This window comes from Nesoenas mayeri (assembly GCF_963082525.1).
Source record: "Nesoenas mayeri genome assembly, chromosome: 4".
Taxonomy (NCBI): domain Eukaryota; kingdom Metazoa; phylum Chordata; class Aves; order Columbiformes; family Columbidae; genus Nesoenas; species Nesoenas mayeri.
In genome coordinates this window covers 822,180-848,768 of record NC_137540.1, presented here as the reverse complement: position 1 = coordinate 848,768, position 26,589 = coordinate 822,180, and the positions used below count along the sequence as shown (strand labels likewise).

At 51.1% G+C, this 26,589-nt stretch overlaps 1 protein-coding gene across 1 annotated transcript in view; it reads right to left on the bottom strand.

Moving 5' to 3' along the window:
- Nucleotides 1-24,322, bottom strand: part of FRAS1 (Fraser extracellular matrix complex subunit 1) — a gene marked incomplete at both ends in the record, with an annotated part of 116,033 nt that extends 91,711 nt beyond the window's left edge. Inside the window, 3 exons of the mRNA XM_080343325.1 lie at nucleotides 17,331-17,362; nucleotides 21,432-21,528; nucleotides 24,299-24,322. Coding sequence (XP_080199451.1) covers nucleotides 17,331-17,362; nucleotides 21,432-21,528; nucleotides 24,299-24,322 — 153 coding nt within the window. The remainder of the gene's footprint in view (nucleotides 1-17,330; nucleotides 17,363-21,431; nucleotides 21,529-24,298) is intronic.
- Nucleotides 24,323-26,589: the final 2,267 nt, after the last annotated feature.

Sequence of the window (26,589 nt, the reverse complement as noted above, 5' to 3'; positions counted from 1 at the left end):
CCACCAGACTTCCTACCAGCCTCCTAACTGTTTAAGTCCCAACAATCCTTACAGTGCGCTTCACTGTAGGTATAAAACACACAAGTGTTTGCACATCCCAATCCAGCCGTCCATCTCCTCCGTCCTGTGCCTCCTGAGCCCTCAGCGCCGTCTCCGTCCTTCGGCACCTCCATCCCTCCCCTGTCATCAGAGCAGTGTTTTACACGGCTGTTTCCTACAACAAACCTTAAAACTACACATAACTCCATCAAGTCTGGAGAGCGAATTATTTGCCCGCATGCATATAAAAGCCTATGGGTTTTCCTCGCAGTGGCTTTAAATATGTATTAGCCGACTTCACCTTTGCAATTACCTCCCTGGTATGCGCCAGTACGGCCAAGGAAAAGGCAGCGGAGAACAGATGTATTTTATGATGCTGAAATTCATAAAAAACGGGTGGGAAGTCAGATTCCTCATCCTTTTTCCTACTGATTCACATCCATGGTTTGCCCAACAATTCCTCCCTGCTCAAGAGCCAACCTGAGTTTTCAGACTCACGGAAAGGTCTGTGTCCATCCTGTGTCCGTCCCCGTGTCCATCCCCATGTCCAGCCCGTCCCGCTGCGGGTCAGGGCAGCTTTGGCTCCACAGGACTTGCTGACTCAGAGGAACTCAGCAAACATTAGCACAAAGTTATTCTTAATTCAAGCTACCAAGGCTTTATCAGATAAGAAGTTTAAAAGCTTGCGGTCTAAAATTCCCCCATTAAAGCCGAAGGGGCAGAAGCAATTGCTGCAGCGGATTTAGACACTGAGGATTTTTTTCCAGTTCCTGCGGAGTATTTTCCTTTTCTTCCCTCGTCATCCCATCCCATTTCTCTTGGATTACAGCACTGCTACTGAGTCCGCTTAATGAGGTTTGCACAACATCACAGGCAGTTGATGTAGCTGTCACAGCTCCCATCTGTAATTAATCCTCGCAGGAGCTGGCACACGGCACAGCTCGTTATGCAAACTGTGTTTCGAATGCAGGAGAAGCTTACAGCCTCCATAACCGATGTCGCAGTGGGTCTGTGCCATCGTAACCCCCCTGCGCTCACCTGGCCAGTCACACCAGCCGGGGCAGAACACGACCCGCAGGACAAGGTTGTAAATGGGCCGGACGCCAGCAGCAATGGAGAAGGGAGGGAATCCTCCCTGTCCCCTTTCCTTCAAGAAGCACACAAACAATTTCATTGTCCACATCTACAGACCATTTCTGTGCAGTATTTGCAGGCGGCTCCTTCAGTAAGCGTGACGTGCAAGCAAGGCCCAGCCATTCAAGCTGAAACATCTGCTTTTTACCTTTGTCTCACTTACGCACAGAGTATTACCGAAGCAAAAAGACAAAATCATGGCACTTCAGCTTCCCCTTCAGTGTGACATGAAAGAGCAGGTGAGGTGAATACTGCACCACCTGTGTGCTACTGCACTTGCACAGATTTCATACCAAATGGAGCCTTCCTGGTCTTTAATGCAAGGAGGTCTGTGCTATTTGACTCAACGAACTCTCAATTCTGGTCCAACAGCTGCAATTTCAGCACAGCCTAACTTTAGGGAAAAAGCTGACTGTGATAAAAGAATTCTAGTGACACAGAATAATTCACAGCACACCTCAGGAAATCGTTCCCGCAATTCCCTATCTTCACGGTAAAAGCTGGCCGAATTTCTAGGATGAATTTATCCAGCTCTCAGTTTCTGGCTGCTCCATTTCCTTATGGACAGAGGAGTTATATTTTTAAGAACTACCATTCCCTGTGTAGCCGTCTCTGAATAACCCGCTAACCTTCCCCTTGAGAAATGACCCAGGCTGAGCTCACAGTCCAGCGTCTCCTCCAGATCCTCTCCCCCTACACCCCCCCAAACCGGTGTCACAGAGCAGGAACAGTCACACTGGCATTTCTACAGCCCCACTCCCGCTGGGCTGTGAACCCGGAGCCCGCCAGCTCAACAGCAAAGCTCAGTGGGCTCCCCACGCACACCAAACGGTTCAGCTGAAGAACCAGAGCTCTCAAAACAACTAGATTTCACCATTTTCTTCTGAAATCTGCCCTCTCCGATACCGTAGAGCCCAATTTGTCAAAGGCATGTTGGCATGCACTTCTCTAGCAGCACGCTTGAACTCCTTAAACAATAAAAGAAATGAAAATGAAAACGCATTACCTTCTTTCCCCGGGGAGCAAATAAAGGCACAAAGCTGGAGGAGCCTGTTCTTTGGGAAAAGGGCAGCACGAGCGGGCAGGAGATCGGCCAAACGCCGAGTGCCTGAAGACCCTGGATGTCTCTCCTCTAATTCATCTAGCTCTTGGGTAACAGAAACAAAACCACACAGCTGGCCCCGGCCTCTGGTGCGAGATAAGAGGAAATAAATGCTTTTGTGGTAGGTCCCCAAGATAAACTCTCATGCACACCCAAAGGAGTCATGTGCAAACATGTTCACTGACCCACACAGCACATCGCTGCTTTCCAGAGCAAACCCAGCTTCGCCTTTCTGGCTCACAACCCATGAGGAGCAACCCCTGGGTCTGACCCTTCCCATTGCCTTTCCTTGGGGCTGGGGAATGATCCCGCGCCGGATAAATGTTTAACGGGAGGGACGCACAAGGCTCAGAGACAAGCTGTTCCACTTGCCAAGTCCCCTGTGATCAGCAGGACAGACCCGCTCGTGCCCCTGCTGGGAGGGACAGCTCCTGCCCTCCGAAAGCACCAAAACCCGAGCACGGGCTCTGCCAGACCAGCGCCTTGGGCGCTGTCACACAGGGACGGGAGCAAAGAAAGAGATTCGAATGCGAACAAACAATATTTCCCAGTCTGGAGAAACTAAGTCAGAGGTAAAAGGAGGAGTGCAAGAAGATCGCAGCTCTGATACAATTAACCAAGTGAGAATAACCAAACGAAGCATCTCTGCTCACAAGGACACCCTCGGCAATTTCTACTAATAACTCTTGGTGCGTTGCAGGGTCTGAGAGACCCAGACCCACTCGAGGCTCTTGCAGCCCATGCTTCTGCACAAGCAGGCAGTGCCGGCGCACAGGATCACTGCGCAGAACACCCCGGGCAGGAGGACAGGCCGGTGCAGCCGGGGCAGGAGCAGGGACCTGCCCGCGGGGACCGGGGTGTTGGCGACACAGCCGCAGTGACAGCACAGTTCACTGCCTGTCTCTGCGGCACCTTCCCTACAGCCCCCGCAAAGGCGACGTGTTCACCAGAGCTGCTCAAAACACTCAACCGAAAGCTGTCAAATAAAATACACTTTGAAAAACAACAAAAATCTTTCTGCAAAACCTCTTTTTTTTTGGACAGATATATTTGTTGATTAGGCTTTTAAAAACATTATTCCAAGGAACTACCCAAAACACTGCGCTTACCAACAGGCACATTTCAGATGATGTGTGCGCAAAACAAGCTCAGCAAAACATCTGGCAGAAAACAAACCCCCAGTGAACCTAAGGGCACAAGAATATAACGAACCACCTTTCTGATCAGTTTCCAAGTTCTTTATTTAAAGGGTCCACACGCCTTTCTCCAGGCCCTGGCACCGCACGCACACACCTGCTTTTAACACTTCAACGGTCCGGGTCCGTGCTTTCCCCTACACAAGAGCTGTTGTGGACACCCCCCAGCCCTGCATTTTGTTCGCAGCAGATTAACCCCCTGGGGACCCCAAGGGACGAGAAACTCTTCTGTCCCCTGCACATCTGCAGAAGGGGGTTGGGACTGCAGTGACACACGGGCCTCTGGGCACTTTTTGCGCAAGAGGCTCATCCACCAGGTGCTGCGGAACAGCCTGATGCAGCCAAAGCACTCCCCAGCACCCCAAATCAAAGTGGGATTAGATGCAGCAGCTGCACACCTGCTCTTCGGGATGCCCAGTGTCCCCTGCCAACTGGGACTCTGCACACGGCAGCAGTTTTGCAAAAGAGGTCCTTCCCAAAAGCTTCCCCGGAGCTGAGCATCGCGTCTGCTTCCCGCCTGCCTAGAGGAATCCAGACGAGTGCTACTACAGTGCCCTTCTGTTGATCTATATTGTCCCACAGGACTCAAGTTCTGGCCTGCCCTGAGTGTGCAAAGTCCACAGCAAACAGCACGGAGGCTTCTTCCTTCCCACAACAAACTCTGATAAAATTGCACACAGGACCCCGTCAGTACAGGTCTTTAACAGCACTGTTCCTGCAGGAACTTATTTATACACATGCTCGTGTTAAACACCTGGGCCAAACACTAGGAGAAAGGGAATGGGAGAAGGGAAGGATCTGAGGAACTTCCCTATAAAACCCCTCGTCACTGCTCAGATTTCCCTTTCTCGTGTGCGGTGAGAAGGCACAGAGCTACACTGCACCGCTCGTGTTTCACCGTCACCATACGGACAACGCAGTCAATAAACCAGCGACTGGAACACAAGGAGGCCAAAAGCTCATCACAAAATCCTCTGGAAGTCTATACAAAATGATGATCAAGAAAAAGGGGAAACGAAGGGCAGGAGAAACAGAAACACACTTTTCTTTGGATTCCTGAAACATCACTCTCTAGAACTACCTGAAGGGCAGTTCTAGCCAGGTGGGGATTGGGCTCTTCTCCCAGGCATCAGCAATAGGACAAGGGGCCATGGGCTTCAACTCTGCCAGGGGAAATTTAGGCTGGATATTAGGAAGAAATTCTTTACAGAGAGAGTGGTCAGGCATTGGAATGGCTGCCCAGGGAGGCGCTGGACTCGCCGTTCCTGGAGGTTTTTAAACTGAGATTGGACATGGCACTTAGTGCCATGATCTAGTAAACAGACTAGAGTTGGACCAAGGGTTGGACTGGATGATCTCTGAGGTCTTTTCCAACCCAGTCCATTCTGTGATTCTGTGATCCTCCGCCAATTCCTTCAGGCACACAGGGATCATCACCGGCTGTGTGATGACCAAAGCGACTGCGCCAAGCAAAACTAAAGCACCATAAAAAGCCTCATTTGAGTTCTCCGCAGGCACAGCAAGTGCCCTGGCAGGAGACAGAGGCGCGAGCAGGGAGCCGGGCGCCGTGCCCAGGGGCCGGGGCAGAGCACAGACCGACCGCCAGCGCGCCCAGTGCCGGGGAAGGCGAAGACCAGCACGTCTAGGGAGGGCAGCCCGCACAAACTACCGCAAACACGCGCGGGGCACGTGACAGAGCCCAGCCTGGCACGCCTGGCACGCCTGGCACGAGGGGCCGTGCTGCCGCGCCTGCCTTCATGTCGAGCCTCTGCACACCCTGAATGCCGTGCCCAAAAAACCCAGGTGATGTGAGCTTTGTGCTTTGCTCCTCAGTCTATCAAAACCCACATAACCAGCGTTTTTGTATGTGGAAGCTGGCACAACACAGCACGACCACGAGACAGGGACTTCTTCATGACGTGCCGAAGAAACACAGCACTGCCTGGCTTAACAAAAGAAGGAATTGGCCCAAAGCTACCAGTCCAGCTTTATTGCCGATAGCCTCACATGCACAGGGACAGCCACCAGCACGGACAAGGAGCAATTAATGAGAGCAATTAATGCTCTGCTCCCTCCCCGCAGCCGCGCAGCAGGGCAGATCTCAGCGACTGCTCAGTGCGGTAGCTCTGAGTACGACTGAACCCTGCAGGCGTTCTTTTCATTGAAAAACCATTAAAAAACCCAAGAATCCTAAAGAGTTATCACCACCCCTCGCTTCGAACTGGCCCACAAAAAAGGTGAATCAGCACAAGAGGACCTTCCGTCCCCAGCGGGGCAGCTGGGGGTGAGGGTGTCTGAGGGGAATCTCAATCCCACCAGCAGCGTCTGTGCTTTAACACGTTCCCTGAGGCCAGCTTTCCCCACAGCTCCTATCCAAAGCTAGGTCATTTCTTTATGTGATTATGTGTGAGTTTGGCTCACAGGAAATGAGCCAAGACTTCACATGTACGGCCACAATGAGGAAGGAACAAGAGCAGGGGCTGGGCTTACTGCAAATCCCCTCCAGGTACAGCTAGAGGGTGAAGCGATGATCTCTTTGGAAAACACGGATAAAGCAGCTCCCATCTTGCAGAAAAAGCTCGGCGGCTGGCGGGCTGACAGCCGGCGGTAGGGCCAATGCTCAGCGGGTGGAACGCCATGGACATCAAAGCAGCTCAAGCCATTTCCAGCAGCTGAGGACCCACCCCTGAAGCCATGGAGCACAGGAATTCAGGCTCCTCAAATAGAACCGCACTGATCACATTTCCCCAAGTGTCTCTGGCCTCACCTCTCGTTTCTCTGTAAACTGGCGGGTCTACAGTCACTGTCTAAATTGCTCCGGCACCGCTTCCCAGAAGGGTGAAGACGGAGAGCGAGTCCCGTGCCAGCGCGGGCGGGTGTTTTGGGGGTCCCGACCCGGCGGGCAGCCCCCGCGCAGCCGCTCCATCGCTGCACACAGATGCCGCGGCCACCGCGGCTCAGGTGACGGAACAGGAACACCAACGCCCCGCGGCTCTCCTGCCTCCACATCATCTCACGGGCAGGGCAAAGGGTAAATCTGTACCACAAATGAACCCCCATTCACCCTGCTGGGACAGAGAACGGCAGAACCTTCTCCTGCACACAAGAATGAAATTCATTTGGCACCCAAACCTGCCCCAGGTGAGTTATATCCTCACCCAACTCCCGGCTTAGTACAGGGTCCTTAGGCTTTAACCCAAACCCAGGTAAATCACCGTCTTCCTCCACAAACCTGGTATCCTTGCCTACCATCCCGTCACGCATTTGGACGGGGGTGCTGAGTTCAGTGCGCTTGCAGATTTGCTTGCGCAGGCTGGTCTGGACACCACAGAAACCAGACCCCTCCAAAAGAGAAAGGAAATGTTCTTTAGCAAAGCAGAAGCTCCCGGCTGCATCCTTTGCTATGGTCCCGTGAAACAAGAGGCTATAAACAGCTCCCTGAAACTCATCTCCGCTTCACAGCTCTCATAGCTCACCGAGGCCGTTTCCACCGCAGACAAGCACGGCGGTGACACTTACGGCACTCTAATTATATTAAATATCTAACGCCTTTAAAATATTGCTGTAACCATCTAAAGGAAGAAAGGATCAATTACCAAGGCTATTTTTTCCTATTCCATCTAACTGAGAATAAGCATTAAGAGGCTGTTCTACAAGACGTGACGGATTTAACCAGATGCTCTCATCATTTCTACTGCAGTGCTTGAAAAAGAATACCTTCTATAAATACACGAAAAAAGCCAATGAACTACAAAAGCACGAAATGACTTCAGTAAGGTTAAAAACACGCTGGCGTCATACAGAAAGCACTGAAAACATTGTGTTTTGAGACCTCATTGCAGCTTTTACATAGACAGCACAACTGCTGATGTTAACGAGGTTACTTATCGAGGCTGCCATAGGAGAAACGAGCATCTCAGTCTGAACGTGTGGATTTATCAGCTATTTCTAGAGCATAAAGACGGCACTTGGGTAAAAAGGAGGCAGAGTGAAAGACATGACCTTGAAGATCAGATCAGATCAGATCGTCCCCCTTGCTGCTACCTGCAAAGCAAAATACAGATTTACACGCAAGACTATAAGGAAAGAAATTATTGTCTCTTAGCAAACTGCTGTGGTCCACTGGGCTGGACTTGAATATTAGAGCAGGGTCTAACAATCTATACTTCACCTACCACAGGAATGCCAAGCTTCTAAAATGAACCAAGCCTAAGAGCAGACAGGCTCAGCCTGTCTTCTAACCCAGAGCTGCCTGCATGGCGCACACTGACCAGACGCGGCTCGAAGCAGCAGCTCTACCTGCTGATCCTGAAGCGGCGGGAGCCCAGCAAAAATGTCCTGCTTAGAAGGCATCGTCCCTAGTTTATTTTTAATACTAATACATCCTATTTTTATTAATGAAACAATCACCACAATAATAGTAAAAAAAAGTGCTAATAAGAGGGGTTCATATTACAAACCAATGAGGGGTCCATATTACAAATCAAATGAAATAAGGAAGAGGGTGTAAGAATCCCTCTTCTGACCGCTCGATGGGAGCACAATGCACTTGTCTTGTGGAAAGTTTCCCACAGCACCTTCAGCTTCCTTTTCCACGCGATGACCTTGCACATCCCTGCGGAATGGAGATCACGAGGAGTCAATGCACATGATTTCCACTTCCCGCGGAAATCAAACCTGGCTCTTCAGAACTGGACACTTCCAAAATGCCCGTTCTCTAAAACAAACACGAAAATCCAGCGGAATAAAGATGCAGCAAGTCACTTTTACTCTGTAATATTCAGAATTTAACTGCAAATTAACTCCTTCAATACTAAACAAAAATGGGCCTTTTACATGTATAGCAGCATCTAGAAAGCTGCAAAAAACGCACAAAAGAAGTTGCTAACAAGTTTGCTCATGTTTCCACCTGAAACTGCTGTACCCAGCTCAATGCACCAAAGGATTTATTGCACCCCCTGACTCCAAACTGACTGTCAGAGCGTCAGCAATGACAGCCCTGCCTAAATCAGTTCACGAGCTCATACCTAAACCACCCACCCTGGGGCTCATCCGCACACTCAGGGAGCACCAAGGAGGCTGGACCGCCAGCACCCTGCTCGCGCGGGTCCAGCACCACAAGAAATATTCCCACAAAAAAGTTTTCTTCAAAAAGTTTCATTTTGATCTCCACAAAACACACAGGAAGCAGTTTAGGAAACTTGTGAATTTTTTTGAGTAACAAAACATTTGGTTTAAAATCCTTCAAATAGATACAGGAAGGAATGACGTTCGGGATTTCCCACCCGGGGGAGGAGGGAGAGCTGCTTCTCCCCAGCGATCCCCAGGAACACAGCTGAGGGTGTCTGAAAATGCCGAGGACTCTCCCTTCGCCACAGTGTTCCAGCTGCTAATATAGACATTCCCAATGCTGAGCTCATGGAGTTAGTCAGAGGATTCATTACCGAATGAATCTGAAGTAGCTATAATGATTACAAAATCAAGCCAGTATTTTATTCCAGTGGCACTCAGCAATAAATCACAGCCCTGGGGGAATTACAGCGCTCTTCCAGCCGACTCTGCCGTATAGATTCGCACGGGAAGCGGGTTAATATGCATGGCAGAAATACAGACATCCCAGCATCACAAACTCGAGCGCATCCCAGCACCACGTGGCTCTTTACAGTCGCTCCCAGGGCCGACAGCGCGGAGCGGGGACACGACATCAGCGCACCCCGCTGCGAGAGCTGCACAGCGGGGACTGCTCCATCCCTAACGTGTTTCCCAAAAGCACCACGGAGTATCCTGGACGCCTTGAGAAATGCAGCAGGTACAAGAGCAACAATCGGAGAGTTAATGCTCACTGGAAAACTCAGAGAACTAGTTACCCCAGACAACTTCACAGCAATGAACGTAACCAGTGTGTGCAACACCGGTGACGGTGAGCGGGTTTCACGCCGGCATTTCTGATGGGGACACGAGCTACTCAAAGGAAAAGGGTGTTTCAATATGAACACCCCGTTTTGCCCCCTATGTGACTATCCCGCTACCCAGATGCAAAGCTCAACCTTAACGGACTTATGTGGCATTTTGAGAGGTGACAAGATCACACCCCAACTCTCTTTTGTACATTCAGTGTCGTTCAGTGATGTACAGATCCATCCAAACCAAGCTCTCTTCATTTTATCTCTCCTGAAATTACTGATGTACACGTACATTCAGCGTAAACACCTGAAACTACTGATGTACACGTACATTCAGCGTAAACACCTGAAACTACTGATGTACACGTACATTCAGCGTAAACACCTGAAACTACTGATGTACACGTACATTCAGCGTAAACACCTGAAACTACTGATGTACACGTACATTCAGCGTAAACACCTGAAACTACTGATGTACACGTACATTCAGTGTAAACACCTGAAACTACTGATGTACACGTACATTCAGCGTAAACACCTGAAACTACTGATGTACATGTACATTCAGAGTGTAAACACCTGAAACTACTGATGTACACGCATATTCAGTGTAAACAGCACTTCTGTAAAATATCATCTGGGAATAATGAAAACTTTCAAAGTCATCTGATAGGCATTAAAGTTACATCCCTGGAATATGATTGAAGACTTGTGAGTAGCCCACGGAAACAGCAAGGCGATTGTTCCAGAACCGCAATCCACTAGGTGACTTATGCAGCTCTGAATGATTGTGCTGAAGAGACAGAAAAAGAGTTTTCAGGCAACTTGTCATTTACAACACACAAGAAACAAGGGCAGAAAAGCCAGTGCTGATAGTTCAAAACTAAAATCGTGTTTGATACAGAAAGACAACGCAATTCTTCCTGCAAAGCAGATTACCCACGCGCCCTCGTGCCCCCTGTCCCTGCACGCAACACCTGACGGCCACCACCCCTACCAATCAACGGGACACGGCAGCCCCCACGCAGAGAGAACATGCCAACAGGAAACCCCATGGGGTTTGTCAGGGTTGAGGAGAGGGAAGGAATGAGGAAACACAACCTGCACCAGCGACCTACGGAACAAAAAACGCAGTTGTCATGTGGGGAACTTAAAAAGGAAAAGTAAATTACAATGCACAGGGAATTATTTCCTAAACAAGGCTCTCCAAATGCATCTGGAATGATGGAAGGCACAACGACTCGTGAAATTTATAAATGCTGGGTAATTACCTAATTGTATCCACGAGAAATCCAACACCTCCTGACAAAGCTTTGGCATACAGCTCCCACATCTGGGTTATTCAATGTTAATCATCTGCTTAAGCCAGTGTGTGCATCTCGGAAAATGACTGAGATGGGAAAGAGAAGACACACAGAAGGGAACTGGACAGTAAATTCAGTGTATTTGTAGCCCGCTGCAGAGAGAGCTGAGAAATCCCCATCTCAGGGTGCACAAAGCAAGTGGTTTTGTGCATCGCACAGTATGTGCCCCCCATCGCGCAGTGTGTGCCACAGCAAAGTTGCCCCACCGCTCGGCCACGTCAGGAGGACACGGCTCCCCTTGCTGTGTCCATCTCTGCTGCCCCCACTCGAGATCGTGGGGCAGCTGTGAGAGTCCGGTTTGGTGCATCTGTCATTCACATCAGGACCTTCAGCTGCACCTCCAGCCACTTGCTGGTTTCTCCTCTGAAACGCGTGTGTATCCAGGAGCTGCAGCGTTTACCCTTGACAGGCAAAGCCACAGGTCCTTCCTGGGGCACGAACACCCTCACAGCACCCCCAGAACGTAACAACAACGTCTGGATCACGGCCATAGTGTCCCAGCACAGTGGAATCCGCCCTGCTCACAGCAAGTTCAGGGTACAGTTTAAGCAGACCCTTCCAGCTTTTTAAGAGATTTTAGCAGCCATCTCTCCAGCTCTCCCTCCTCAGGGTGTTCCACATGCTCACGGGACTTGTCAGCAGAAGGAAAAAGCATATCAAATAAGGCTGATGGGCAGGCTGCACTGATTGATGGTGGGCACTGTGTCAGACTCCTCGGACAAAGATAGGAAACTAACCTGAAGAAGTTCAGAAGTTTTTACTGTATGTTATTGGGTATTCAGAGAGAGTTTGACGTCGCTACATAATAAAATAAACGTGGTATTCTTGGAACACGCTAATCCTCACCCATGCTAGCAGTGTTGTGTTCTCCTGTTAAATGAGGGGTTTATTTGCCTCCGTCTAAAAGAATGACATTTAGATATCTCTATATTAGCATCACCAAAATACACAAGAACTATTACATATTAGTGTGTGCCTTGATTCACAAAGAAATAACTCATAATCAGTAAAGAATCAAGAATTCCCTACCTCCTCAGGTGAATAATCTTCATCTCAACTCCAAGCTGCCGTGAGCCGGTCCCACGAAGTGCAGACGGCCCATCCCATCCCTCTGTCTGAGTGCTGGGTTGTCAAAGGAACACAAGGAAGGAACGCACATGCAGCCCATGCTTTATTCGAAAAGCACTCCCCATGCCAACACTTTTGCCTTTATTGTTGATTTTCGGTTATCTCAGCTTTCCGAAAGCACCAAGCAGAGGGGATCTCCTACGTGAGCAGCATCTCACATTAACAAACCTCAACTGCACACAATCCACGTCAATTGAGGGGCCCGTTTTCCATCACCTTGCGCTTCCACCCACAGCCACACAGACCCAGCGTAAGGTGGGTATTAAGCCCCATGCGCTGCATAAGATGATTATTCAGCGTTAGGCACTTGCTCCCCGCTGGCTTAAACCACTGCAATGCAAAATCAGCCCCCGCCGCACCAAACTCCCCCCTCGCTCCATCACTGCTGTGCCGGGGAGTCACACCACCTCATTACACCCATTCCATAAATACCATTGATCTGTAGATATCGGCCAGCGCTCGTGTCTACAAGAACACATCCTCCCTGCACCCCACAGCAAACTGGGTCACAGCACACAACATTGTACGGAGGGAGAACCGCGCTGCTGTGAGCCAGAGGTTGGAGCTGCCAAGTGGTACATGCCCGTTATAGACAGAAACGTATGGGTTTGTGCTCTGGTGAGGCTGAGGATGAGCGGTGCTGTTTAAATCACGTTATTTAACAAACCCATTTTCAGCACTGTGGAAATTCGCATGCAAAACCTTCCACTGAAATCTTCAATTCTCAGCTCTATTTCCTGCAGTAACTTGTTATCCTTCTCAAGAAATTACAGCGAGGCTCATTTTTCCATAGCTAATTGGAAGTATTCTCTAAGCAGAGCGCTTTGCACTGGCTAAGATGTATGTTCAACAGTCACTAAATGGATTCAGAAGGTGAGCTACCTGGAGTGGCACGCTCCAAATCCTGACAAAGGCGTTTTCTATTCAGCACGTGTCCCTCTGACTGCTGACTCAGCACTGACTACAGACAGAAACAGGAACCTGATTCAAAAGGCATAAAATCACTTTCTTTAAACTTGAGACAGCAAAATATACAGAAGTACCAGAAAGACATCATCACGTTAATCACAAGATTCAAAGGGACACTTCATTAAGCAGAAATGCAGTCACATCGGACAATTCAAGCTGGTTTATTATCATGAACTTCGAGCTTTGAGCACCAACACCTCCATGTGCTTTTTTCTTCAGCCGCAGAGCTCGAAAGCAGCACTTGGTTTCTCCACTGCAACCACACTTGCCACTGCACTTAAGTCAGTCAAACATCATCATGTACAAAACGCCTGCAAAGCTGAGCGAGAAGTGACCTCCTTGAAGACGTTCAAGTCAACAAAGCATTTTGATTAATTTGAATCATTCTTCAGGCAGTTTCAAAGGTAAAAGGGAACTAAGGTGTTCTTTTTGTAGCAGTACAAGACCATTCACTGTGTGTTAGCACAGGACTTGTTTCTATTCATCATTTCCACCCAAACTCCAGATTAATAATGTATTTCCTTTCAAGAAGAGCTGCCTGGCTTGTTTGATGCTTTATGGTGTTACAAAAGCCCCGTTTGTCTCAGGAAAGCTGCACGGGGAGCAGCCAGCGCCCAGACTCACGCTGACACACATCGCCAGCAGTGCTGCGGCGTCCACGGATTACCACAGTGAAAACCCAGTGGAGACAGCGACGTGTCCTCCCTTATTGCAGCGTCTACCAGACATGAGGTGTCATCTATCCAGTCACACTTGGCGTTTAAACCCACTCCCACCTTAATTCAGAGCCCCGTGGCTGCGTGTCTCATCGCCCAGGGCTGAGAGCTCCTCCAGCGCAAGGCAGAGACCCAGACACGGCTCCATCAATGCCTCCCACGCACCGTGACTTCCAGTGTGGCGTCAATGTCTCCTCATCCCCACCTACATTCCCTCAGCAAGTAAGAAACACACACCAATGTGTATTTTCTCCTTTGCTAAGTAAAGGAGGCAGCCGCGCTGGTTGTGTGTGTCCAAAAGCTCCCTCCGAGGTGAGGGCGGATGAGGAACACAAGCATCCGCAGCACGGATGGGAATCAAACATAAAACTGTGTTTCTCCTCAGAAAAAGCCATAAACACAAGCTGACCCTTGATACACAAGCAGCTGAGTCAGCCAAGCAAGATGCAGAACACGAGCGGTGGTAATAACTGGAGCGACTCCGCAGCGCCTGCGCTCGCTGCACTTTAAATGTTTGATTTATGCCCCAAGGAGTTTCCGATTGACTTCAGAGCGCGGGTTTGCGGCAGAAGGGAGCGAGATAGCCAAGTGCCACGAAACACGACCCGCAGCAAACAGCCCTCCTGCAATAACCCCATAACCGTCCGCCTGCACCCCTTACACATGGAACTCCCAACAACCTCTCACGAGCGGGGAACCCGAAAGCCAACGGCATTTCTAGCCATGGTTTAACACACAGGAGTTTCTACAGATATACCTTGAGGTCTGCCAACAGCCGTGTTCGAGGGTGCTGCCACCCTGGGGGGAGCCAGCAGATGAGGCTGCCATTTTTGGCCCAGTGCCTTCTTGCCATTCAGAAAAGCCCATCTTTTCCAGCGAGTAAACCGTTTGTAAGCAAATGCACCCAGAAGGCACATTCCTCCCCTGGAACAGGCTCTATACAGATGACATCTCTAGCTTGCACGTTCGTCCTGGGATTTCTTCACGGAACACACTAAGCGCATATTTCTAAAGTCATGTACAAATGGTAAAGCCACGACTGTTTCCCCGTCTGCTTCCCTCTGGGCACACAGCAGCACCTCTAGTCCAATCCTGCTGTGGCGTCCCCCAGCTCTCCTCCGGCAGCGCCCCGCACCTGCAAAACTGGGTTTAACCCACGATGCAGCCCACAGCAGCCTAGAGCAGTAAGCGGAGCTCAAGCCAGAGCTCCCACGGAGCAGCACACAGCCCAGAGCAGCTTCCCCAAGCCAAATCCCCTCCCAATGGCGTCTTTATAGTCCAGCTTTGTCAAGCCACAGCATGAAACTGTGCCCACCTTTTCCTTTAGCTGGTCACACCACTACTCATCACACTCACAAAACCCAGGGCTGTTCCGTGTTACCACCAGCTTCCTCCGGCTGGCACTATAATAATGATATTAAGGCTATTTTTGCAGCTGCTGCACACGCAAGAGGCCTCAGTATCTTTGGAAGAAATAACTGTCTGTCTGCTCATCCCTGTTTCCTGTGCCCAGCTTATTGCTTCTCACCTTGACAATAAAATCACAGCAACAGGAACAGCCCGGTTGCAAAGGCTGGGAAATGGTTTGGGCAGCCAGCACACCAGGGCTGTTGTTGGCTCCATTAAAGAAGGCTTCATCCACAATACCAAACTGGTACACAAACCCAACGGCAAGCGACTGAACTTGTCGCAGCAGCGCCATTTTCATCCTGTGCTATAAATTATTCTGCCCGTGTCAGCACATCTGCTTTGGAAAGACAGACAGCAAGGAGAGCGTCCAGCAGAACACACACCCACCAGCTCAACGCACCCCAAGGGATTTCTGCTCCTCCAGTGACCCACGCGGAGGGCAAGGCCAGGCACACGCTCCCCCAGGACCACCCTGTGCCACCACCATGTACACCAGCCCTTGTTGGTGGAGGCAGCGCAAAAAGGCCCATGAACACAGGTCCCAGCCTCGCCAGAGGTGAGACAGCAAGACAAGGACACAGATTACATGCAGAATAGGCTTTTACTTTGCTAATGATCTGGGGTACGGGAGGAAAAAACCAACTGTGTTCATCATGATGACACTGCAACAGAGATGACATGGCAGCTTGCAAATCCAGAACCACACCTGGTGATTGAAAAACGCCCTCCTCCCCAGCTCCAATAAACACGAGTGTACCAGCAAAGCCAGGAGGCAACAGCTCCCGGGTCACTTGTCAGCTGCATCAGCGCTTCACAGGCACCGCGCTGAGCCAGGCTTAGCCAAGCCAGCTTCAACACCGCTGCCACGAGTGGCGCAAACCAGAGAATGAAACCAGCCCTAGCAAAGCTGTAGTTTCCACCGTTCCCTGTGCAGTTCCCAACACAGACGCGCAAAGAACCCCATGAAGCAGCGTTACAGAGGAAGATGCACCTGGCCCACAGGTTTGGTACTTTGCACGGGATATTTTCCCCGTCTGAGTCAGAAACGATGCGGATTTAGTACCTGTTTTCAGAATGCAAGCTGTAGCCACAGAGCCTGTCCTTCAGTCTCTATGCAATTCCAGAGAGTAATGAACAGTTGTTTCATTAGTGCACGTGAAATGCTGCAACACTCATGGAGGAGCAAGCAAAGGCCTGTTCCCACAGCAGACACCGCTCGGACAGATGTGACAGGTACCGAGAGACGGGACACGTCCTTGCTCCAAAAATGACGAGCTTGAGCTGCTCAAGTTTTACGTCATTAGAAATGCCAGCCGTACACCTGCGTCAGCTCTGTGTGTGACCGAGCCCTGCTGCAGAGCTGCTGAACACTACTGCTGTCACAGACGTGCTTCCTTCACAAAAAACACTATCATCTTTATATTAAAGACAAAATCGAAGATACTGGAAGCAATCTCCTTAAACGGGATACGTCTAACCTAGATCATCCCACAGCCTTTACGTACAAACGCTATAGTGAGCTACTATCGAGACCCACACCAGCATTTCAAACAGAGCAGCAGTGAGAGAAAAAGCAGAGAAAAAACACCCATTAGCAAGCAGAAAGCAAATAAACCCCTGACTGACACGTGAGTGTTTATTGGGGCAGACGACACCCCCTCACGAACCCCTGGGGTCCCTCCTGCCCTCAGTGAGCTGCAGGGCTCAGCAGAGAGCTGCACTGACACAACCAAACACCTTTACCCTCCTGCAGCCGCTGCTTCTTACTCATGGATTATGTACATGCCGAGAGGAAGACTAGGAAACAAAATACTCCAGGTTTATGAAGAGTATCACAGTATCACAGTATGTTTGGGATTGGAAGGGACCTCAAAAGATCAGCTAGTCCAGAGCAGTAACTGAGTAGCTTGGGTACACAGTACTTACCGTAATCAGCTCAGAAGAAAAGGTGTTAAATTGTTGTCATTAATACCTTATTAATTCAGAAAAAAAACAAACCACAACAAAAGATATATCCCAGCATCACTGAGACGTTTTATAAAGTATTACCTGTAGCCTGCCTAGGACTGCACATTTCTGAGTCACACGGCTTCCAAAAGCCTTGAAATCTCTGACATCTCTTCACACCCTGGACAAAGAAGGAGCCTCGGGAGCTGCTGAGAATGAGAGCGCTTGGGTTCAAGGGCCCGGAGGTGATTTCCAGCCCTTCTAAGGGCAATAATGAGTTTGCTGTTCCTTTCCCGCAGGTCGAAATGCAGCACGCTCGGCCACCCCAGCGGCGGGGTGACACAGATCAGAACCCAGAGCCAAGGCCAACAGCACATTCTCAAACGCTCCTCGCACGTAACACGTTCCAGTTCACCTACCTCGAACAACGAGCCGCGGTAGATACAGGCACCTGCAGGACAAAAACCAGGGAAGCCATTAGAAGCAAGTAACACCAGCACACCCCCAGTGAACCTACAACCGCCTATGCAACAGGTAAAGCATCACAGCCTTATAACTGCAAGAAATTACCCACTCGCTGGAGGCGCTCGTGTTCTCCCCTCCACTGTCACCAAGGCCGCCCCTGTCAGGTGGAAATTCTCACAGTGTACACCTAAGAACTCCTTTTCAACTCTGAATAATCATCCAGGCTCTCACTGAACTAAAGGGAAGCTATTCGAAGGCAAAATCCAGCCCTTAAGAGCACAAGGCACATCGAATGGCATGCTAAAAGGCAGTCTCTTCTCTGTGCGCCTATAAACCCTCTTGCCATTTATAGGAAAAAAAAAAAGCACATGAACATACACATAAAAATGTAATCACTGCAAAAAGAGCTGCACGAATCCCTGCTCCAAAATCACTCCTCTGCGCACAACGGGTCCCCTTGCACCCAACAACGGGTGCATGGCGCTTGCCCTGCCACCAGTCGTCCCAAAAGGTTCTCCAAGCAAGTGGTACAGACATACACCCATTCAAATATGTTTTATGTGTTCTCCTTCAACAAACAGGTTAGAAATTAAAATAATGAGTAAGTTGGATGACAGTGCTTTCATTGATTATCTAGGAAACAGCCTGTTCTCAAACTACACGTATCTGCGCACTGCAAACAGGACAAGAACGCGAAATCAAAAGCAACCCAAGATGAAAAGAACGCAGAAAAGCTGCCCCAAGGGACCACCCAGGGAACGAGGAATTTCCTCACCCAAGAGCCGCGTTTTCCGCTCCTTCACCTACTGCAACTTCAAAGCAATTCCCCTCCATGGAAAAAGGCAACAAGACACTTGGTCACCCTTTCTCCCGACCTCACGTTACTGCACTGACCTTCAAACACCGTTATCTCCCTGCCCTCCAACATCTCTCTCCTCCCTCACGTTCTGCTTTTGGCAAGAATGGATAATTTCAAGGTTCAGCATCCAGCCGCACCTCAAAAATCGGTGCAAAACACACAGTCACATACTGTTAAAAGGCACGTGGGAACAAAACCCAAAACTTATTACCAGTTAGTGAAGACCAGCACAACTCAACTGGTTTACTCCTCCAAAACCTCACTGCCCTTGGATTTTGCTCACTAGCATATACACATCCTTGAAAGAATGAACGTAACAATAATTTAACACCTTAAAACGTGAAATATGGCATCAGAGCCCCTACCAAGGACTTGAACACATCAAAAAGACACAGGAAAACTATTAAAAAAAGAAAAAAGCATTTCCTACTGCTGCCTGAAGAGGCTGTAATTACATCCCGGGCCCTTTGTGCCAGGCACTGAGCACACCGTGAAAGAGCCGTCGTGTGCCAAGGAGCTCGTCACACAGCACGCACGGAAACGGCCGACAGCCCCGCACAACCCACACACCTCCCAAACCCCGCTGTGCCCCACACACACCTCACAAACCCCACTGTGCCCCACACACACACCTCACAAACCCCGCTGTGCCCCACACACACACCTCCCAAACCCCGCTGTGCCCCACACACACCTCACAAACCCCACTGTGCCCCACACACACACCTCACAAACCCCGCTGTGCCCCACACACACACCTCCCAAACCCCGCTGTGCCCCACACACACCTCACAAACCCCGCTGTGCCCCACACACACACCTCACAAACCCCTCTGTGCCCCACACACACAGCTCACAAACCCCTCTGTGCCCCACACACACACCTCACAAACCCCTCTGTGCCCCACACACACACCTCACAAACCCCTCTGTGCCCCACACACACACCTCACAAACCCCGCTGTGCCCCACACACACACCTCACAAACCCCGCTGTGCCCCCCAGCCCCGCACACACCGTAAAACCCACACACACCTCCCAAACCCCTCTGTGCCCCACAGCCCCGCACACACCTCCCAAACCCCTCTGTGCCCCACACACACACCTCCCCAGCCCCTCTGTGCCCCCAGCCCCGCACACACACCACACAGCCCACACACATCTCCCAAACCCCTCTGTGCCCCCCAACCCCCCACACACACCTCCCAAGCCCCTCTGTGCCCCACAGCCCCCACACACTGCAGAACTCACACACACCTCCCAAGCCCCTCTGTGCCCACAGCCCCACACACACCTCCCAAACCCCTCTGTGCCCCACACACACACCTCCCAAACCCCTCTGTGCCCACAGCCCCACACACTTCCCAAGCCCCTCTGTGCCCACAGCCCGCTCTGCACACGCAGCCTCACTCCAGCTGTGAACAACTGGAAAGCAAACTCAGAAAATCTGATTGTTCTGAAGGCAAAAGCACGTTTCGCTCCCTCAAGAGTTACGAAGGATAGAACCCATCCTTATAGGGCTCTGAAAATCCTCAGTTAGAAGTACTTTTCAGGTATATTTTCATTCCCAGCTCAGGGCGAGCCCAAGAGGTGCCCACACCACGCACGCTGAGTTTGGCAACATGGCTCTTTGTTGCAGAGCCCCGGCTTTGCAGGCAGCTCCGAGGCACCGGTGAGATTAACGACTGTTTGCAATTGCAAAGCTCACCCAAAAGGGCGTCCTCAAACGAACATTATCATCTTCCACATACCGCAGGAGCTTGGGAAGAAACCCTCACACTTTTTGCCTTGGTACTTTTGCGTTGGGCATCTTGGAAGCAGGAGGCTGATGGGGTAGTTACTGGTTTGGGCTCTTTTTTTTGTAAACCATTAAGTTTCTCGGGGTACTGTCCCACAAGTTAATAGCCCAGAGTCACATCTAGCAATTCCCCAGCTCACACGGAGCTATTGCTAACTACGTGTATTCACCAGTACATCAAAGGGGACACTCGGTGTTAGAGCAGGAGCACTATCTGGGTAGCCTGCCACTTGGAAACCAAGAACCTGCAGTTGTGTTGCCAAAGGAGAAACCAGAAAACAACCCAAGACCACAAGTGCACAATCGCATTGCACCCCCACACTTCAAACTGTATGTCCTTAACCCTGTGCTGACAGCGTCACAGGATCGTAACCTTGCACTTCTCAACAGCCTGCCCAGAACACTTGTTCAGCGACAGAACAGATGAACGCAACGCTCGGTGCCTGCAAGGGCGTTCAGGGCGCTCCCACAGCAACACCCGCACAGCAGAGTTGAACTGAACCCTCCTTCAACCAGAACAAGGTGGATATTGCTCCCACGGCCACAGCTCCTGCCCCTGTCACCCCAGCGTGTGCGTGTCCAGCTCGGGGGGCAGGCGGCTGTGCCCGCACCGCTGCCGCCAGCGCCCGGGGGTGCCCGCACCGCTGCCACCAGCGCCCGGGGGTGCCCGCACCACTGCCGCCCGGGGGTGCCCGCACCGCTGCCGCTCCGGGGTGCCCGCACCGCTGCCACCAGCGCCCGGGGGTGCCCGCACCGCTGCCGCCTGGGGGTGCCCGCACCGCTGCCGCTCCGGGGTGCCCGCACCGCTGCCGCTCGGGGGTGCCCGCACCGCTGCCGCCTGGGGGTGCCCGCACCGCTGCCGCTCGGGGGTGCCCGCACCGCTGCCGCCGGCGCCCGGGGCCGCGGGAAACCGCCGTGTTCGTGGGTTGGGACAAGCGCCCCGCAGAGCCGTCCCGCAGCCCGGCAGGGGCTCGCTGCTGCCCCGAGCTGCCCCCTCGCCCTGCGGGCGGCAGGAAAAGGTGCGGAGCGCGGCGGGCAGCCCCGGGGCTCCCTCCGGCCTCCTCCCGCCTGCACGCTCCGCTACCCCCGGCGCTCCCCGCCCGCCAGCCCAGAGCCGCCACCCCACGCGTGTCTGCGAGCGGGAACAGCCGTGGGCAGGGGCGGGACGGGGCACAGCTGGGACGCGGCCGGGGCCCGCACGGCTTCGCGCCGGTGCCCCCCACCGGGCGCGTGGAGAGGCCGCCAAAATGGCGGGGGGCGGACCCCCGCCCGGCCAGGAGAGGGGAAAGGCGGGGGAAGGTGCCCCAAACCCCCACCCGCGGGATGGGGGCTCCTGAGCACGGGAGCTCGGCTTCTCCCCGGGGCAGGGACCCCCGCGGGCCGGGCCGGGGACTCACCTGAGGCGGCGGCGGCCAGCGCGGCACCGAGGAGGCACCACGGCACCCAGGCGGCGGCACGGGCGCCCATGGCCCCGCCGCGCTGCCCCCGCGCCGGCTGCGGGGAGCACGAGCGGGCGGCGCCGCGGCGGGAGAAGGGAAGAGAAGGGAAGAGGAGGGAAGGGGAGGGAAGAGGAGGGAAGGGGATGGCCGGCCCCGCGGCCCCGCCGCCCGCAGCAGGTGCCGGGACGGCGCCGCAGCCCCCGCCCCGCCGCCCAACTTTCCCCGCAGACAAAGCGGCCGCGGCCCCGCGTGAAAAGCGGCGGAGCCCGCGCCGCCCTCCCCTCCCCTGCCCCGCCCCGGGCAGCCCCCGGCCCGCCCCCGGCACCCTGCGGGGAGGGGGGCCGCTCCTCCCCCCGCCGGCACCGCTGCGGTGAACCCGCACCCCGGTCCCGGCTGCAGCTGCCACGGCGGCTCCTCCGCCCGGGAGACAGACAAACCGACCCCAAAGGCCCCGGCAGCACAGGGGGCTCTGGGGCGCTTGGTCCTGCTCACAAATGCACGGGCTGGCATTAAACACTCATCAGCTCTAGGGGTACATAGGAGCTTTTCCTTGGTTAGTGTGGATGTCACTTTCGTTTACAAGATTAAGGAAAAAGTATCAATGGGGCACGGTTTGTTTACTAAATAAGCACTAGAGCCCCAGGTCCCATTGAAACAGTGTGTCCATTTCTGTCAGTTTCAGTTCCTCTGTGTCTATAAACATTTCCTCTATGAGGGAACATCAAACATTAGCAACCGCAAATCACCAAAGCACTCCGTGCAGTCCGAGTTCTGCACTCCCCACCACCCCATTTCCTTTCATTTGGCCCTTGTCCCATGGCACCCACGGCACCCCCAGCTCTGGCCAGACATTAAAACTGACCCTAACACCCCTCCAGCACCACACAACAGACATTTAAGTCACTTCAATTAACACTGTCAGATCTTGTCCTTCACATACTTTTTTAAACCCCCAATTCAAAACAAAAGCTGCATTTCTGTTTTGAGTCTATTTAGGAGATAACAGCACAAGGAAAGAGAAAGAGAAAGGTGAGATTGTTCTGCGACTGGAAGCTGGAAGGGCACGTCTTGCAAGGCAATGACCCAACTGCCAACTACAGCGCATGTCCCAGAACCAGAGGGACAGAAACTCCCTGAGGTGGCACAAATAAACCTTTTCTTTTTCTTTTAAGAATCCTTTTATCAAATCTCCAGGCAGAGGTCAATTTTCTGCAGTTCTCTGGTGATTCAAGCCAGACTTGACTCAGGTCTGTTAACAGCAGGCACGTGCTGGCACCGACTGACACAGAAGAGCCGAAGAACATGTTCCAGAAAGGGATCCATCTCATGACGGCTCTGCTGGCCACGGGCTCGTCTCAGCAGCGCTGGAATTTGTCGGTATTTAGCCCACAGCTGGAAACCTGTGCATTAGGCCTTGCAAAGATGGCAACCTCGATACAGGAACTTCTTGACTCAGATTTCATCCTGTACTTGTATCAAGCTGGCAGCTTTCTGGGACAATCAAAAAAACTGGCAAGTAGGTCATCATGAAATGGATTTTTCTGCAAATTCCCCAGTTAGAGTCACCAGAACTTCAGTCTTTACAGCTATTAACTCTTCCAAATGTTACCTGATATTTAGCAGCTATAAAGAAAAGATTGCATATGTATCTTATTGTCTCAGCAGTAAGTAAAGATTGCATATGTATCTTATTGTCTCAGCAGTAAGTAAAGATTGCATATGTATCTTATTGCCTCAGCAGTAAGTAAAGATTGCATATGTATCTTATTGCCTCAGCAGTAAGTCTCATAGCAAGTGCCACAGCAATACATTACTGATGTGAATTTTTTTTATTATGTATTAATTCCATTCAATCACAGCTCTCCCTCCTCCTATTGTTTGCATTTCCCACCTGCCCTGTCCACACAGTTTTACCCTACCTGATTTTTTGTCTATTCCAGCTCTGGCATCTCTAAGGATCAACTGGTTTATTGAAGACAGAGTGGTACAGTGAACTGACCTTCAAAGAATACCAGTATGAGAGCCATGCACACACAAACCAGAGGTTTTAGCATCTCTGGAGCAGAAAGCAGACGGGTTTTGCCACAGAGAAAAGAGGTAAAGAAAGGTACCAACAATCCACGAGCAACGAAATGACTCTGTACTTTCTTCCTTTCCCTGGAGTGAAAAAGCACACGAGACGCACGCCTGCTAATCAATATAACACAGCCAGGACAATTCGTCTTTGATAGCAGCGCTTTGCTGAATTCCAAGCAGCAAACCCTGTCAAAGCCAAATGAAAATCTCTACCAGTGGATGTTTTGCTTGGCACAGAAAAATAACTTGCCAGAGGCTGCGACTGTGCGCTCAGTCATTCAGTTCTGATATGAAAGATCAACAAATGCCGTATAAAGTGGCACAAGCGTTTTGTGAGAGGACTGAGCGCTTGTTCCCCAACATGTCAAGACACTGTCATGGCCAAGGAGCTTGGCGCGATTTTAACACCTCCACGGTTGTTTGCAGATAGTTTTGCATTACCTGGAAGCAGGAAGGATTTATTGCTTGAATGTTAAAAATAAAGGATTTTTTTCTTATCCAAGCATGAGATTGAGCACTTCATGGGTTTTATCTGGCCACTTCCTCTGATCAAACGCTGTGATATAGCTAGGAGATTCAATTCTCTCTCTTTCAGCATGAAGCCTGACACACCTGAGCAACCTCGGACTAATGGCTATTTTATTTCAGTCAGACACAAGCAGAATTGCTTCATCTATGAACCCGCATCTGGAGAGGACCGCTGTGTATTCAACAGCCTGCCTTCAAGTCACCCTTCCAAGGTGATTCACCTGACCTTCCTCACACTTGGTCATCACGCTCAGAAACACTGTGACTTCAGAACACATACATATCTGCATGGATATATATACAATACTCCAGGATACAACACCAGTCCCTGATTTTAGCTCCAAGTTCTCCATCTCGCCAGGCAGCCCTGACAACACTTGGACAAGGTTGTTGAACGGAAATGCCACGTGAAGGCCACCCTGACACCCTTTAGGAGACTGCACTGCAAAGTCTGGAAGCTCCACATCTACAAGACATCACACTCCGTCAGATAACACCCATGACCACAAGTCACCACTGAAATAAAGGACATCTAAAATTTGCCCAGTTTTTCCGCACACAGACAAGGAATAAGACGATCTCCCTGCAGCACATACAGCACAACTGATTTTGTTAATGAACATTCTTAAAACATACTGAGAATTTGCCATTAAAAAATGCATCTCTTTCAAGCCATTGTACATTGATACTGCATTCCCGTAAGGACTAAAACTTTTTAAAATAAAAATGTAAATATTTCTCTGGAATAATGAAGAGCTCAAGCTTTCGCTGCTGCCTCACCCACACACGACCCTGCTGGAGAGCTGCTGTGTGAGCAGTGACTGCTCCTCCACTTGAGAGCCCGCACAAAGCTTGGATTTCATTGCTCTCCTTCGGGACGCCTGAGCTCCAGCTGGGTACGTATGGCCAGTGCAGACGTGCACTCACACACGTTATTCAACAGAGACCTGGGCTTTGGTTTTGGGGTAGTGCTGGATGGACAGTACTCAGGCAGCACAGCAGCACCAAATCCAGAAGCCTCAGAAATATTAAGTGCCTTGCTACTACAGGGCACGTATGGATTACGTGCTTTGCACAGGATGTTCTTTTATCTCACTGCCCCAGGCACCAAAACTCCAGCAGCATCCACACCAGCCCTTGGGAACTGCAGGCAGACGTGCTTGGGAAAGCCCTGTGGCAAGAACCATCCTTGCAACAGCTCAAAGCACCCCAAGTAAGACTTAGGTGCCCAAAATAAGATGTGTTTTTCCACAGAGCATCACATGAGGTCACTTGATAGCATCCCATCTTTTCTAAAGGCTTTGAATTGTAGCCAGCCTCTGCACAGGTCATCTCCTAATTTGTCTTCTCATCACCAATTTTACTAATGCTGGGAAATGGGACTGAATTAGCTTCCCACAAGGGACATCTTGAAGAAAAAGGTCTTGCCTTACTGCTCTCTTATTTCCTCTCTGATCACAGCTCCTAAAGACTCGGAGGCCATGCAGCTAACACTTATCTCAGGGCTCCTCCTGCTGGCAAAATCTAAAGTTTACAGGAGAAAATAATACATTCTTAAACCCTGCCCTTTCTACTGAAAGCATTTACAATTTACAGGGGTTTGCTTGTTTAAGGTTGAGATACAACCCCTCACATTTCCCTACATTAATAACACACACAAAGACCTTGCCAACTGCAGCTGCAAACGAGCACCCTCCGCACAGCCGTGCTCCTCATGCTGCTTGTCCTCACGGCATAAAAAACTCCATTCTTTAACAACAGCGACCCAAGTTAAGGCACCACTGTCCTCCCAAACCAGCCCTGTGCCTGAACGACACGGCGCTCGCCCCCAGCATTACAGCTCCCCGCACACCCCCCGAACGCTGGCTCTGCAAGGTGCAACATCAGAGACTCATTCCGACAACTCCCCATCATGTAGCTGTGCAACAGGCACCTGCAAACCGAGGCGCTGACAACAACCACTACCTGTAAAATAGCCATGTTTATCCCTAACAGCATTTTTAGTCAAGCTTAACAGTTCCTCACCCTGTTTTAAGTCCAAGTTTTACCAAACGGACAGAGTTTAGCCTCCTGTATTAGCTTCACCCAAAGTTTGGATGCTGACAGTACCAATGGTACTGTACAATATTAATGTAATTATGTAATTATACCAGCCAGTGCTCTTTGCCACCACTCTTTTTTGGTTTTTAAGATGCTGTTTCTCCTAATATAGTAAACAAAAGAGGAACTTTTGGAATGTCACCCTCCCGGCCACGTCCCCATGGTGCTGGGGGCCGGGCACGCACTGGGCAAGGGCCAGCTGGTCACCAGGAGGTCACCAGGGGGTCCCGCTTGGGAACACATCAGCTGCTCTGCAGGAACCCGCTGCACGTGCTCCCAGAGCCAAGGTCTGCAGGGTTTGCCTCGGATGCCTTTCCCCAAGGAGTAACTTACACGAAACACGTTTCCACTCCCTGCAGGCACCATCACCCAATACACCATGGACTGCTCAACGTGTTGTAACATCCTTCCT